General features: G+C 39.1%; 1 protein-coding gene across 1 annotated transcript in view; it reads left to right on the top strand.

Moving 5' to 3' along the window:
* Positions 1–6,489: 6,489 nt before the first annotated feature.
* The window catches only part of LOC311154451 (collagen alpha-1(XV) chain-like), a gene marked incomplete at both ends in the record, with an annotated part of 133,419 nt that continues 122,843 nt past the window's right edge, over positions 6,490–17,065 (top strand). Inside the window, 2 exons of the mRNA XM_084206981.1 lie at positions 6,490–6,636; positions 10,000–10,073. Coding sequence (XP_084063107.1) covers positions 6,490–6,636; positions 10,000–10,073 — 221 coding nt within the window. The remainder of the gene's footprint in view (positions 6,637–9,999; positions 10,074–17,065) is intronic.

Here is a 17,065-nt window from a genome sequence, read left to right as displayed (position 1 = left end):
TGTATCTTTTAAATCAATGTTATATTATACATTCATAAAAAAAAGTATTTTTATCCTGAGTTATAGTTATGAATGAACACTGGGTTAAAAAATTGAATTATACCTGTGAAGTTCTATTAATTTTTCTCTCTTAAGCCTAAGTGTCTGTTCATTATACTACTTTTGGAAATAACTTGTTAAATATTATTTGTATCCACCCCACAAAAATAGAAGGGAGGTGGGCAGCAGGAGAGATCTGCTTGGATTGTTTTACAAATTTCCAGGACTGCTATAAGAAAAGACACATTGGACATGAGGAGTCCTCTGCGTAGCCTCCTCCCCTCAGTCAGTGCTACTCCATCCCACACTCCAATGCAGGAACCTCAGCTCTCCTTTTCACAGTCTCAGTGGCCACACATTAATCCTGTTTTCTTTCAGTGCTCATTTAATGGTCATGTGGAGGGATTAGTCCTCTTTTCCAGGTATAAAATTTTTTTTCAAATATAAAAATAAATTAAAACTGCAATCTTTTATCAAAAACAATAATTTTCAACTTTGTCATTAGTAAATTTCTTTTAATTCTGTTCAAAACCACTAGATGGCAAAAACGAATCCTTGAGATTTAGCAAGTCATGTGAGAATGGGAATGCTGACTGAAAGTTTCAAAAGCCCTAATGAGCAAGACTTTGGGGCAGCGAAGATGCCTCTTCAAGATGTAATGTAAGCTGCAATGTAATGTAGCACCATAGTATTGCTCTGCTTGGCCTTACAGAAAAATTTGGGAATTTAAAATGTTTTTCCTAATAAAAGGGAACTTGCAGAATTTGATCCAAAGATGAAAAGCAGTGAGTTCTCTATGCTGCAGCAGAAGTTATTTTGTAGTGTACTTTCACCATCTCATCCACTGGCTGGTGGGTTTAGAAAAATGTCTGGGACCTAGATCACTATAAGCATAGATGATGAAATACTGAGCCTGTTGAATGCAAAGACTTTCAGCATAAGCACATTAAAGTGTGGGATTTTAGAAGAGTTAAGTAATCCTGAAATAGAAAAGTGAAAGCTTTTTTCTTTTTCTTGGAAAAAGCAAATATAGACTGAGCAAATAAGCTGAGCACAGCTTATTTTTATGAGCTGTTTCCATGACTAATGTTTTTCCATGCAGTGAAAATTGTTCATTTCTGATCCAGATCCTATGACATGATTTTAAAAATTGGGGTAGAGGAGGTTGAAGACAGAAGGATTTTATTACCCAATTTTTTCACTGGAAATTATGCAAAGACAGTGATTTTTCTACAATTTATTTCAAAGGTGAAATAACTCTCTGAAACTTTGAACCTGCAGAAATACTAATTTCCAATGATCATACTTTCATGGGTCTCTATGGGTGCAGCGTTGCACCTTTTAATTCTCAGTTCAGAAAAGGATGAGAGCCCGGGGTAGGAGAGGTAAGAGAACAATAGGATGATTTTAAAGCAAACTTTTGGAAATCAACAGAGGCTTGGTATTGCAATCAGCAATATACAGCAAGCTAGGCTGGGGAAATGCTGTTTTCCAGGAAAATTATCCTTCTCTCAGATTTCTTTTGTCATGGCACAGAAATAAGTTGTAATTATTAGAACCACAGAAATATTTGTACAGAAGTTTGCTCTGGAATTCCAGCTCTGAAGTGAAGAGATGCCATGGAAATATCTTGAAGGAGTTTTGCTGCTGGAGAGAATGATCATCAAATTAATCCATCTGAAGTAATCACTGATCATTAAATAGGGTATTTGCCTTATTCCAATTGATAATCTCTGAGAACTAACACTAGGCTGGTGGTCAGCCACCTAAGCAATCCAGATATGAAGCAAAAATCACTCTGCTCCCAGGGAAGGCCCTCATCCTAAAACTACACAGCTGTGCTTCCATTCCAGAGGGCTGGAGAACGACACTCGTGGGTGTCACTGTGGCTTAGGATCATCACAGCAAACGCTGCTTGGGGGACTGTGGGCTGGCACTTTCTCATTCTAACAGAGCTCAGCATTATCTTAAATATGCAAGAACCCTGCAAATATGTGGTCCTGGTGTTAAACCAGGATTTGGGCTCCACAGCCTGGGGAGGACCAAGAGCAAGGCAAAGCAAATCACCAGCTGAGGACACTCTGTTACAAGGACTGTCTGGTTTTGACCATCTGCTGCCAACAAAACTGCAGAACCCCATTTTTTCAAACATCTTGACATCACATAGAGCTATATTTCTATATTGCTCTATTTCCATATTGCTATATTTCCATGTAAAATATTGCTATATTTCCATGTAAAATTGAACTTAGAATTACAGATAGATCAAATAAACCAACTACACTAGCTCTGAACTTTATGTGTCTTTCAGACTATTGAAGGCTTATTGACAACAATAACTATTAATCAAATTCCCTGCATACTTAGATTAGGATATTCTTATAAAATAGGGCATTGGTGGTGAGAAGTGCCAATCAGTGTTGTCACTTCTCATGTTGAGGGAGTTGGACAGGATGACTTTTGCAGGCCCCTTCCGACCCAAACTGTTCTGTGATTCTCCAGTCTCACTGAAAGACTGAATATTACTGTGAGGTTCAGGTCATTCTTTTGATTACATAGAGCTTTGCAGTAGGGCTTGGTTCAGAGTTTCTAGAGCTGTCCAGTAAGAGATTTTGCTTCAAAAGCTTTTGAGATTTTGCTGGCTTTCCTTTTGTTATTTTCTTGATTTTTGTTTTTTTGGGTTTTTTTTGGTTTTTTTTCCCAGAGTAAAGACTAACTCTGGAAGAACAGCCTTTCTTTGGAGGACTGGGAAGTCATCAAATGAGCCTTTCTTTAGAGGACTGGGAAATCATCACATTAATTTGTTAAACATTTTGATTAAACTCATTCTAAGACATACTTACTGCACAAACACAATTTCTGGGACCTGTCATAAATAGAAGTGCACCAAAAGGGGAACAATTCCCAGCTAATATTCCCTGCTAGAAAAAAAAAGTGTCTAAGGGGACCAAGTTTGTCTAAGAAAGTAGGCCCCAGACTTCATGACTGTAAGACTGTCCTGACAGCTCTTCTAGCTGAGTGAAATGTAGAACAGACTTTGAAACTAACTCAAATATGTAGCTGTTTAGTAAGATTTGTTATTGCTTTTTTGAGACTTTCCAGTTCTACCAACTATTTTCATAAATATATTTTATTGGTATAAAGCTGGGGGGTCGATTCAGTTTTTGGAGGGCAGTTTAAATAATCTTGCCTTTAAATTCTGTCTAGTCTGTAAGTAACATGTAAGTAACTAGTAAAGATACTAGTGTGTACTGATCTATCCTTCAGCTGAAGGATTCAGATAGAATGTGAATTCTATTCACATAGAAGATATTCAGATAGAGCCTGTGTACTCATCTTCCTCAGATTGCAAAGAGCTGTCTATAGGGTGGGGTTAGAGACTTCTGGCAAATAGCTTTAAAGTAATAAAAGGTTGGTGATGGGAACACCCCAAAAGCCTTGATGGGTTCCAGTCCTGAAAAGCTCCTGTTTGGAGCACTTCAGTACTTTGCCTAAGTCCCTCAGAGATGCAGGAGACTATTTCTCTGTTTATCATTTGGTGCCAAAGTCAGGGTTTTTAAAGAACATTGGTCCAAATACTGTGACTGTCTAAAAGAGTTTTCTTGCAGCAAATTTTCTATAAGCAGCTGTTTCATCTATTTAATCCATCCACCGTAAAGCATCTCATCTGAGCTGCTCTGGATGCTTCTCTTGCACTTCTAGTACAGGGAAGACTTGAGCTTCTACAGGAATGTAACTAAATGACAACAGAAGAATTGCCATGCATGCACAGAGAAGCTATTGGTGTCTTTCCAGCTAGTACCTTACTTGTGTGGCTTTTGTTGCTTTCTGTTTCTGCAACAATTCAGTGTATCTCCTCACAATGCCATACAACAGATAAGTTGTATGGTCTTATTTCAGTGTTTAAAGATCTGTGGCACCACCACTTGGGTGCCAAATTAAAAATTAATTTCTGTGAATACCAAGGACTGCAGTATTGAAACACACATTTACAAATAAAATATGATAAAGGGAACTTTGATAACATTTCCTCTCCCCAAAGGCATAAACATGGCTGAACAGAAATCTTAAAAAAAATAAATTCTTCAGCATTCTAGGAAGGTTCTTGTTCAGCCCAAGGAATTATGGAAAGCACAATCAGCTAAATGGATAAGAAAAATGATGTGGCAGTACCTCAGAAGTTGTACAACATCACTGGAAAGTGCAGAAGAGAATTTCTGCACAAGTGAATAATTCATTGAAGCAATAAATTCTGAGATCATTTTTGTGAATAATTACTGAGATTGCTGATACAAACCAGCAATTTTCCCATGAAGGTGATAATTAGGCAAAAAATGCATTTACACAAGGATATATATATATATATATATATGAGACTCTCTCATAGTGGTAATCATACCGTGCAAATTAAATTAATGACTACAAGATTTTTCAATGAGAATTTGCAGCTTAACTATTTTAGTAAAAACCCACCAACTTCAACTTTGGATAATTATAATTATTATCCTTTCTCAATAAAAGAATTTGGAAACTTGACAGAAAAAGCAGTTTGACAGCAAGGCTGGAGCCTTAGGGGGAATTATAATATTACTTTGAGAATTTTGTGTGGGAGGTTTAACATTTGTTCTGCTTTCCTCTTTTCTCTCAGGAGTATAAAACAAATATTGGGAATGGTGCCATGGGAACTAGAACAGCATTTGCTTTTCTGAAAGCCCTCTTTTTTGCATTAACCTGCTGCCAATTATTACTCTAATTTTCAATTATTTGTAGATCGAATAATAAATACAATGCAGACCAACACTTCTAAAATGTAACAGTAAGTTATGTCAAGTTTCATATAGCTAAATCACTGGAACCTTTGAGGAGTGTAATCTAGCTCTCAATGGAACAGAAGATTCATGTTGACTCCTTTGACAGGGAAACCAAAAGTCAGATTCAGTTCTCCTAAAGTTTTTATCCTCCAAATCTGAATTTCATTATCCACATCAGGGCTTAGTCCTTTCTTAAGACACTAACTATGAACAGGTTTCTCATTAAAATGAAAAAAAAAAAAAAAGAAAATAATTAGAAACAGAATTGGTGAATTTTTCTTGAAGCATTAACTTTTTGCTAAGGCTTTGATCAAAGAAATGAGAAGACAAGAGCAACAATCTTTGGCTTGGGAGAAAAAAAAAACAACACACAGAAAACAAAACAAAACAAAACCAGAAATAAACAACCAAACAGAAAACCACCACAAACCAGACACCAATTTTCTTTTTTTTTCTTTTTTTTTTTTTTGGGAGGGGGTAGTATGTTAGAAGGTAGACAATTTTTGGCTCTCCTTTTGGGGGAAATCCTGCTGTCCCAAGCTGCCAGAAGCAAACCTCCTGCAGCTGCATGTGCACACATCCAGCCAGAAGCAGGACTGAACCCCCATCCTGGACTGTGGATGAGGCCCCACATCTGGAGTCCTGCCTGGTGGCACCAGCCCCTTGGAGCTAAATGCAGAGTAATGCCACCTCAGATGTCCTTCATAGTGTGGTGTCTGCATTTTGAAAAACTTAGATCTCCAAGGAACATAAGTCTGCCTGCAAACCTGCCCTGCAACTGTTACAATTGTTTAAATACTTGGACCCTTGTCTAATGTACAATCTTCTCCACATCCTTGGCTAGATTTGAAACCTTCTGAGGGCAATTAGTCAGATACATAAACGGGAGGTGATCCAGGTTTCATCTCTGAATGTTCATCCTGTCAAATAAATGCAACTTTTTTTTCTTTCCTTTGTTAGCTTTATTCTTCTTCTACCACTTCTGTCACTATTCTTCAGTTTGCCTTCAGCACCTCAGTAACAGCATAGTATGGTGTGTATAGATTCTCTGTTACTGTTCCCTTTTTTAATCACCCACATTTATTAACTGGGAAGCTAGAGTGCTCAGCAAGCATTTACTGAAGAGATTAACTAAGTTGCATTTTATAGTATTTGAAATACTTTTCATTGACTTGCTGAAATAAAACTGTATGTTTACTGTGAATATTTGCACATGGCTTGTTACATTATTGTTTTTCAAGCTTTATTCAACAGAATACTAAGTATTTTTATAAAAAGAAAATCAGATCATGTCATTGATATGTTTGAGCTGGATCATTCCTAGTTTTATAATTGCCTATGCCTGGCCTTGCTACTGACTGTTAAGTAGTTTTGAACAATTTATTTAATCTTTATCTAAAGAGTGCTGCAGCAGTATTCCCATGAGTGCCCCTTCTCACTGATGCCTGTTACAGTCCAGCCTATCACAATCCCAGCCTGGATTCTGTGTTTACCTCACTCCAAACATGCAATGTATACTTCCCAGAAAAGATCCATTTCTTTATGGCTGTGGATGGGCTTTACAAGGACAGTTTCTTGCTCCAAATGTCATCTTCTGAAGGACATATAAAAGGCAGGCTTGGTATTGGTCTCTCTGCTCATGGACCTCAGGACTGCATGTTGGCTGTGTGGTGAACGGCCCTTACCTTCTTCAGCCCCTCCAAAAGCCCCTGTGGAATCACAGACCCTTCCTGGAATTCACACTGTAAGACTTCTGGATGTCAACTGGTCCAATCCCCCGCCCAAGGTAGGACCAATTTAGGTCAGATTGCTTATGGAGCATCTCCAAAGAAAGAAGATTTGAAGCAATTAGCCCCACTACCTGCTGCATTTGCTCACTCCCACACCTACAGAAGGGCAATCCTGGACCAGGTTCTTGCAATTAGTTCTCAAATACACAGGTCCTTGCAAAGCTGAGGCTGTTGAGATTTCACACAGGAATGGAATCTGAGCCCTCATCACCTGCAGATTTTGTGCCCATGAAGGAGATAAGGAGATGTATTCTGAAGGAAAATCAGGGAGCTTTATTTCACTCTTCCTTACCACGTTGTGTCTGTACTACCTGAGCTGCCAACTGCTCGGCACACTCTGATTCTGTGTCCTTTTCTGACTGCATTTCTCCGTGAAAAGTCCTTGTCTCAAAGCAATCATGTATATGTTTTGCATGTGCACTCTTGTGCTTTTATAGAGCTTCTTCTTAGTCCAGGAAAGAGTTTTTCTCCAGGGTAAGCCAGGACAGAAGCAGAAGGAAGATGTAATGTCTTCTAATGCTCTTTAAAATGCCCTCTCTGTCCCTATGCAAAGAAAACCCGTAGTTGACCACTACTTATTTCAAGATGAAATCCAACTCTTAAAATTTAGTTTGGTTGCTCTTTCTTGTATTAAATCTTCATTTGACTGGAGTATGACAGCAGAAAGGTACAAGGATACTGTTAACAATTTAATCAACATATTTATTAATAATATTGAGTTTATTCAACAACATCAATCTCTTTGAAATGATTTTTTTCAATTCTTACAAAAATTGCAGGAAGATTTGTGTTCATATATAAAGAATACAAAGACTGCTACTGCATTAAGAAAAAAATATTTGCTTTTTTCCTATTGAGGTTTGTTCTGGAAATTCAGAAAGTCTAGATCCTGAAAGTATATCAAGCCACTGTGAAGTGACAGAATAAGTGGATGTTATAATAACTACAGCTTTAGGATATTGCTTCTGTAGATCCCCAGGAAGAGCTGATCTATAACAATCACCTTTGTTTTATCTCAAGCACCAGTGATATTATCACTGCATTTCTTGACTGAATGACTCTGACTCATGGATTTTTCTGATCCCAAACACCTGTAAGAACAAATAACTAATACACAGTATACATGGGGGTGAAAGCCATTTATGATTTTTAAATATGATCAACTTTTTCCAATTCTTAGCTACATAATAAAATATATGACTATTGTAATAAATTATGCATAGAGTTATACATAGGTATAGTGACTGTGTATATTTTATACATGGCTAACACATCGTGTTGAGCAAACAAAACTGCTCTACTCTGTGCACTGCTGGCATATTTAGTACAGCTGCACATGTGGTGTTTATTCAGACGAGCCAGTAAATTCCTATATCCTTAATATTCATATCAAGAAAATGTGAGGCATTAGCTGTAGTGAAAGAAACCTTCTGTTTATCTGCAGGCAAGCAACTCTCACGCACGGCTTTGCTCCGGTGCCTCAAAGTGATCCTGGGGAGAGCAGATTGCAGTAGGAGTGTGTCCATCTGCTGTAACCTGTTTGATTTTTCAGAGATCTTTCCTTTTTCTGTCATAGACTACACACTGCCACAGAGACCCGGGAAGGTGGGACTAGGCACACTTTTCAAAAATGTTTTTTCCAACTACTTACAGATTTACTGGACATGAAGAAATGATCCATAGTTATTTACTCATTTCACTGTGCTTATTCAATTTGTAAATATGCAGTGCAAGATGAAGTACTAGCTTGAAAGAATCTGCTTAAATTGGAATAAGTTTTCTGTTGTTTTCCTCATTTTGTCTCATATGTGGGCAGAGTTTTGGGCATGATGGGCTTCTTGTGGTGTTCAAAACTGGTAAAAATAAAGAGAGCAAATGGTCTTTCCATCCTTCTCCTGCTGCCCCTGGCTGTACATCCATGCAAATTCTTCTTCTGGTTCTCAGCTTTCATGCTGTAAGCCAAATGTTCTTACTTGCACAGCAGAAATGAACAGAATAACTCTTTGCCAGTTTAGTAAGCACACTGAAGAGTCATGAGCATGAGAATTGATGAAAAACCATGGACAGATTTGTACTGATGGAAATTTCATTTCTAGGCTTTGGATTTCACTTAGGCTTTTGCTTCGGAGCAGTTGAAAGCAAACTTAGTGCTGACTGTCATAGTCTTGCCTATCTGCTGCCCCTGGCTGTGAATTACTGTCCTTACCTTCCACCTGACTGGCCTTGCTCTTAGTCTTCAGTTGCCCAAGTCTTTGAGAAACTACACGTGTTGAAATTTTCCTGCTGGCCTATTCCTAAATCTCAATGGGGCAACTAATATACGCAGTGGTAGTGGAAAGGAAATTTTGTGTGCCAGCTTGGCTTTTCCCAGGATACAGCCCTGAATGTGCTCATTAAATTCTATGAAAATTTTTGCTATTACTTTCCTTAATCAAAAATAAAAAGTTCACTAAAAGCACACAACCACTTTTTTTTCAGTGGAAAGCAAATTAACCCCCTGCAAGTGATTCCTCTGCCAGCGCAGAGCTTATTTAAAAGGCTTCATAAAATTAATTTAACTTCTCCCCTTATTTTAATGAAATAAGAAGTTTACCAGGGTTCTGAATACCTCCTTCTGAGGCGTGAACCAGATGTTTGGACATGTCTGTGTACTATTTCTGTGTAAAAGGTGAAAAAATGGGGTGTCACAGGAGCCGTGGTCTCTTCCACAGCCACCCTGTGCGCAAGGGAGAAGTCACTAGGACTACCTGTACCTCTCACTGATGCGAGTCAGCAGGGGCCCTAGTCCTGACCCCAGTGTTATCCTTTTGCTTTCACAGTGCTCTCACATCATCTCACATTGCCCAGGGAAATAACAAGGAACTGTATGTGAAGATCTTGCTTTATCTTGAAAATTTTTGCTCACTAGTTTTAGTCAAGGTAAAATGGTGTTGGCTATTTGAATCAAAACTTTCAGTGATGAGATGGGAGTCACAGCCAAAGGGTATCAGATTGTGGAATAAGCAATGCAAAGGGGTTTTTTGGTACAGTTAGAACTGCCACAAAATCCTGTATTGTAAATATATTTTGGGGAATTCTCTTCCGCTGACAGGAAATTAGACTGAAGAGTACTCCTACTTTGGATAATACTTTAAGCATCAGATAAAAGTGTTAAAAAAACCCAACACTGATCCAGAGTTATTACTTTGGAACTCCCCCAGGTAAGAAAGAACATAGATTTTCATTCCAGCAATTAATTACTGGTACATTTTCCATGTTACAATTAGCATGACTAATTTGTTTGCAGGTTCAGTTTTTGGAATGTGCCATGGGATTTTGCGTAGAGCAGATTTTCTATGCCTTTGTGTCACCCTTTTCAGATCAGAAATGGTAAATTTTCAAGATTAAACAGGAATGGGTTTCAAGTTGTTGCAGCACAACAGTTTCATGAGAGGTAAGTAATTGTTCAGAAACCTGAATTCTTCTTAAAAACAACAACAACTACAAAAAAAAACTAAAACACAACCCAACCCTGCCCCCCAAAAAATCCCAAACCAAAAACAAAATAAAAAAAAAACACAAACCAACCAACCTACAGAACAAAACCACACACACACAAACACACAAACAAACAAACAAACAAAAAATAAAATAAAAGGAAGTACCGAAGTATAGACAGTGATTTCTATATAGTGGAGAGCATTATCCATCCCTCTCAGGATGTCCTGTTAGTGTTGAGGGCCAACGCATGTAGGAACATATAAATATTAAAATGACAAATGAGTCTTACTCTTGACAAGCATTCTCATTAGTTCCACACAAGAAATTTGTTAAAATTATTTTCCCTAAAATGATAAACATCTTTATGCAGGCACTCCTAGACCTGTTTAAGTCTGGTTTATATTCCGCAGTGTAATGAACTTGCAGCTGAGACAGCCACAACCACACTTTTAAAATATTTTAGTTTGAGTGACTGCAGGCACAGCTTGTGCTGCATTCAAACTACGTGTCAGTGCAGGAATCCTGGAGCAGACATTGTCTGCTGCATTTCTGGCACAGCCATGTAATGCCATCACCAGCCTCCAACTCATACCTTTGACTCCTGTCAACCATTCCGTGTGAAATGTGCTTTAAGCTGGAGTGGAGGAAGTCACTGCCCAACAGCTGTGTGGGACTAATTATTGGGATTGATAAAGGGAAGAACTAAAGGTGGAGCACTCACAACAGTTTGGGGAGGAACAGTCATGGGAAAAGAGCTGGATAAGGCAGAAAAAAGGGACTGGTTGTGTGTAAATAGATGTCTGGTCCGTCTGTTTTCCTGGCCATGCCTTTCTCCTGGTTAATGGAGTCAATCTGTGTGGATGAGAGTGCCTGGAGGCTTAGGTGGCAGGAAATGGACTTGAGACTGTTAAGTCTGAGCTGGATGCTGGAGAGACCAGAGGGTGTGTGAGTTGGCTGCTGGAGTGAGCAGAAGGTGGGGCTGGGGATTGGTTGCTGGCAGGGCCACAGAACTGGACCAGCTGTCGGAGAGAATTGTTTGCATGTGTGTGTCCCTGTGTGAGAGGCAGCTGAAAGACCAGAGGGTGAAGGGGACAGCAGCTGGACAGGCTGCATGTTAGGGTGGGCTTCCATCCTCATCAGTCACAGGAAGGAACAGGATGGTGCTCCTTGGGAGTGCTTTGTGCTCTGTCCGTGTTGGTCTGTGTGGCTGGCCAGGTGTACTCTGATATTGTGTAAGCTTCTGTGTTCTGGGGAGCACCTGCTCAGCCTCTCCACAGGCAGGACCTGGGGAAATGGCTCTTCTGCCTCTCTTGGGCTTGATCTGGCAACCCCTGACAGACATTCATTACATTAAACTCCCAGAACAGTCACACTGTGAAGTGATTTTTTCTCAGTCACTTTTAAAGGAGGAGATAGGAGTCTGAGATTGAGGACTCCAGTTAGTATTCTCAAGGAAAAAAAAAAAAGTTAATATAAAGATTGCTTAATGTAAAATGTTTTCCTTTTAGAGTTTCATAAAATCAGGGCTTGGTTAAACTATTTTTAGCATAAGGAGAATTAGTGATTCCTAACTGTGCTTTTCTCCAACTGAATTTCCCCAAAGCAGACATTTCCCTAAAATATCCTAACATACACATATTTTGAATTCTTTGACACATTTTCAGCTAGTGCTAATGGAGACAGAATTGTGATGAAATAGCACAGGTTTTTTGGAGTCAGGGTAGTAACAGGAATAGGAGCACAAATAGCTACATCTGCACTGCAGCCCAGAGACTGAAACCCCCTGATCTTAGGTAGAGCTCCTGGTAGAGTGAGAGTGAAGGTCCCTAATGAGGCTCTTAGAACAATTAATATTCTGGGTTCACTCAAAGCTTTGACCATCTGTAACATTTTTGCAACAAAGCGAAGGGAAAGTTTGCAACTAAAAGAACAACTTGAATGCTGAAGAACTTGGCAGTACTGCCTTCTCCTCCACACTCGTATTATCAGAAGCTGCACACTCATGTTGTGAGTAAAAATCATTTATCTGACAACCTAATGCTTTAGACTATTGAAAAAAAAATCAGAGGAAGCACATTTATATACATTTGTTACTAACTGTAAACCTTGTCCGTGTCGCTTGGACATCTCTCTTCATCTCTCTAATTTTCTTATGTAATTATTTGGTTTATTTTGACTTAATAAAGGACTCCTTACCACTATCATCTCTGCTATCAGAAATGATGAAACAAAAGCAGAGGTCGTTGTACTTGGTACTTAAATCACTTAAATATTGCATTTGCTTTTACATAATGTTACTATTTTCTTGTAGTTCTTTCATGTGTTTAGCTTGATTTGTCACCGTTTTGGGTTTTCACTGTCACATGAAAGGAATGAGCAATTTAAGGGCAGACTGACAAAGGGACAATAAATCCCTGAGAAAATGTTACTGAGGAGAGGAAGTTCATCTGACACAGTTGCCAAGAATGATGCAAATGAACATCTGCATTGGATTATACTGCTTCAGAAAAGTTAAAATGAGTCTGTGCTAAAAGAACCTTCTGTTAATCTTACTTGTTTTTTTCCATTTCTCCTTTGTTTATGCTTTCTTGGAGCCAGGGAAACACAAGTTTCTTCATCAGTGCAAACAAGTGCTTGTAAAATCCCATTTTACTACATGGTAACATCATGGCTGGTTATAAAAATTGAAACAATGCAAAACTTCAGGTGTTTTTTGGCAAGTCACCTCCATAAACACAAACTTTGCTTGACAGATCCCTCTGCTCCGCAGCAGCAGCTGCCCTAGCCAGGAACCAACTGACTCAGTGCCCTGTCTCCTGCTGCTTGTAGCACTTCTAAAGGAAAGGGAGAAAATTCCTCAGCAAGAGAGCAGAAGCTCTGTGACCAAAACAAAGCCTTGATCAGTGTAAGGACTTCACAAACCTGCACAGACTCTCTGTCACTTTCACACTGGTCACACCTCACCAAATGCACTCAGCTTTAAATTAAACATTCAGCTTTTCCTGCTGTTTGCATGTTCCAAACGTGTGCCAAAAAAATCCAACCAAGATTTTTTTCTTTACTGGTTTATTACCAGCTATCAAAATTGTCTCAAAATAAATTCTTAACTACTTTTGTAAGTTCCCACTTCTAGTCTGGGCATTTCCCACTGTTGCCTTTGCAGGTGTAGCTGGTTGATACATACTGCTCCATTTTTTTGGGCAATACTCAAGAAAACATAGAAGCTGGGCATGGAGGACAGAAGTATGAAAGTCTGAAAAACTAGCAGTTTGTGGTTGTTAAGTCTTCTGCTTTTGTTGTTTGTCTTGTTTTGTTCTCTTCCAAGAAGCAGAATTATAAATAACTGCCATGCTTCCCTTTTGGAAAATCCAAAATCTAAGAGCCACTTCTCCCTGTTTCACTTACAACTATTATTCAGAAAATTATCTTCAGCTCTTGTTTTTCAAAATAAATTTTTCTTGGTTTTTTTTGATTGATTGTTACATGTATCACTTTAAACTGCTGTTTGTTTTTAAAAACTTTGAGATTACCTTCAGTCTTGGAAGAGAAAAATAAATATATCTTCTCTCTTTCTCTATTGCTGCACAGTGCAATATCTCATGCATGATCCTGACTGATGTAAAAGTACCATGAGCAAAAATATATTTTTCCCTCTTTGACTTCCTCTTTGCAAAGCATACAATCCTTTTCCTTTCCTTTTGTCAGTGTTTTTGGGTAACCAGCACACCAAAGCAGTGGGTTTTACATAGTCATTGAGGAAGACTGGGGGTTTGTGGCTACTCCAGCTGGGCAAGGCAGTTGGAGGAAAACCCTGAGAACCAAGTAGAAGGTTGTTGTGTTGTGAGGGTGCCCAGGACGAGGTGAGAGATGAGAATTGACTCCAAGTCCTCAGAAGGCTGATTTATTATTTTGTTTTATGATATGATATATTATATACTAAACTATACTAAAGAAAGAGAGAGGATACATCAGAAGGCTGGACAAGAATGAATAATAAAAACCCGTGACAGACTCAGAGTCTGACACAGCTGTACTGGGATTGGTCATTAATTAAAAACAATTCACATTGAATTGTGCAATCAAAGATGCACAATTGGTAAGCAAGCTCCAGACCACATCACAAGCAATCAGATAATTATTGTTTACGTTTCTTTTCTGAGTCTTCTCAGCTACTCAGGACAAAAATCCAAAATCCTGGCGAAGGGATTTTTCAGAAAATATCCTGGTGACAGAAGGTGTATACCCATCCTTCAGGGATGATAAAAGCAGAAGTGTTGTCAGAGATCTTGACTAGGCAACAATATGAACAGGTTAGCTTATCCTTATAGGCAGGGAATAATGTTTGATGTCTTGAGGAGTGGCTGACACTGCCAACACATTGACACCCAATTCCTGCCAGAGCAGGAGGTATCACAGTGTGGCAGAAGGACCACATTGCCAGGTGGATCTCAGGTGTATCTCAGGTGTATCTCAGGTGTATCTCAGGCCTTCTTTCAGGTGTTCTGTTCATTTAATCCTATCACATAAACACAAGCAGAAACTTGAAGCATGATAATTTAAAATTGATGAAAAGAAAACACTGGAAGGGAATGATAATGATTTTTTCCCATTTGGGAGTTGACTAGACTTCTAGAAGGGCTTGAGGAGTGTGCTGTGTGTGTGCTGGGGAGAAGTGCGTGTTGGTGTGCTTGGCATTCAGAGTACTGGCTCATGTCCTTAAATTATTTGTATTTGTTCAGCTTTGTTTAATTAACTACTACTATTTCCTACCCAGGTTGTCTTCCCTAGGTTCTGTTATACAGAAAGCTAAAATAATTCTACAAGGTCTGATAAAAAAAGTTGTTGAAAGGAATGAAGTGGGATAGAAACTGGGCTTACAGCTTATGAGAATATGAAGACAGAAGCAGGGACTGGGACCTGAAAGAAAAATATGCTTATAATTAGGTGTTACAGTGATGGAGTGGGAAAGGAGGGTGAGACTCAGGGCTGTGGGAAATTAATACATGCTTGTCTGCACTGCTCAGCTGCTCTCTGGAGCAATGAGGTGTGAACACAGGCGATTCAGAACAGACTTACTGTTCATGTAATTGGTGTTCAGGTATTACAAGACTCTCTGTTAGCTGGGGGTAAAATACAGGGTGAGTTGGTTAGCACATCCTGATTTGTGTGTTAAGCAAGGAAGAAAATAATGATAAAGTATTTTGTAGCTAAAAGCCATCATAAGTAGAACCAAAAAGCCAGAGAATGTTGGCACATCATTAATTAATTTACTATTGCTAAGCAAAATTTTAGGGTTTATTATTTAGGAAGCAAACAATGCAAAAGAATTTGTATCATCAAAGTGCAAGCTAAGCTTTTACAGTTGTTTGTTTTTAACCCATGAACAAAGTAAAGCTCATTGCATCTCAGCAACAAAGGGAGAAAAAAAATATGAACTTCTAAGATGATTCACTAACAACAGCCACTGCAATTAGCAGAAGTAGAGTCTTGATGCACAGGCAAAACAATGTAGATCTCCTTGGCTAATGTCAGCCAAAATTAGTAGAGTAGAGCTGTCAAAGATAGAACTTTCCTGTCCCCATAGCTGTTCTCATGGCTTTTGTGGGAATGAGAGCCTCCATCCCACCAGACCAGTGCTCCCACTGTTACAGCAGGACTGCACTCAGTGTCTCTTCTGAACACAGGCAGGCCCATCAGGGTCCAACACTGCTCAGAGAGCTGCTGCAGCACAGCAGACCAGGCAGAAGGTGTGCTGGGAAGCAGCATGTGCAGGATGTGAGCTGATCAGCTAGAGGATATATGATGCAAATCTCCAGGAAATCAGGAAACATGTTCTGCATCTCTCTGGGGACAGTAAGGTAAATAAACTTATTCTTATTTATCCAAATATGTATTAGGGAATGCATCGTTTACCTGGCTAAAGCACAGAACTGCTTTGTCACTGGTAATTTCTTCTACTTAATCTGTGATTAAACCTTTAGACAATTAAATTTCATTTCAAGAGGTAGTAGGTGAAAATAACCTTTCAATTTTAAGTTTGGTGGTGATAGCTTAGAGTCTGTTTTGACAAAGATCCTTAGGAGTCTTTATTATATGAAGTCTCTTCATTGCATGAAGTATGCACACAGATGCAGCCAGGCTTCTCTGCTCCCTGGTCTCTTCCCACTGCCCTTCCCAACCCTGTTGTTATCAGTGCATTGCTGAGAGCTGTTTAAGAAGGATCACCTCTAGTCATAAACCTTGTGTGAATATTCCTGGCAGTGCTGAACACTCCTTGCTGCTGTGTCAGAAGTCATCTGCTTGTTTAACTTGTGAAAGAGGGTCTCTTATTACTTTTGAGTAGTTTTGTGTAAAGCATCATTGGGTGTGTTTGTGTGTCAAACACCTCTTCCTAAAACAGAAACAATGAAAAAAAGTCAGACTTACAACATGGTGTTGCTCAAAGCTTGTTTTGCCCGCATCATATTTTTTTAAGATATAGAAATAACTGCATTTTAAATTTTGGTTAAAGAGTCCAAGTACAAGTGTGGGTAATGTGTTTATTTCTGTCTCAAAAGTGTGGGTGGTAGCTATCCTGTAACAGTCACACACAGCATAAACACACTTTGTGTCCTGCTGGCATTGTGTGTTTCCTTTCTGCGGTACTGAAATGCCCAGCTTTTCTCTCCCCTGCTCCCTTAATGACCAATCTCACTGCCTGTGGGCAAATTTCAGTTTTAACCTCTGCTGTCTTCTCTTGAACTGGCATTCCAGAGGTCTCACACAGAAAGGGATCAGGAGAAGAGAAATCTCAACTGGAGATTGGCAGATTGGACAGGATTGGCAATATGGGAGGCAGAATTTGCTGTATTTCGAGGGGAGAGGGAGAACAGCTCACAAAATTGCATGAAAATAATCTGCCACTTGGAATGCATTTTCCAAAAATACATGGATGAAGCAGAAACA

This window comes from Fringilla coelebs, assembly GCF_963513975.1.
Source record: "Fringilla coelebs genome assembly, chromosome: 1".
NCBI lineage: Eukaryota > Metazoa > Chordata > Aves > Passeriformes > Fringillidae > Fringilla > Fringilla coelebs.
This window is presented reverse-complemented; position numbering and strand designations above follow the sequence as displayed.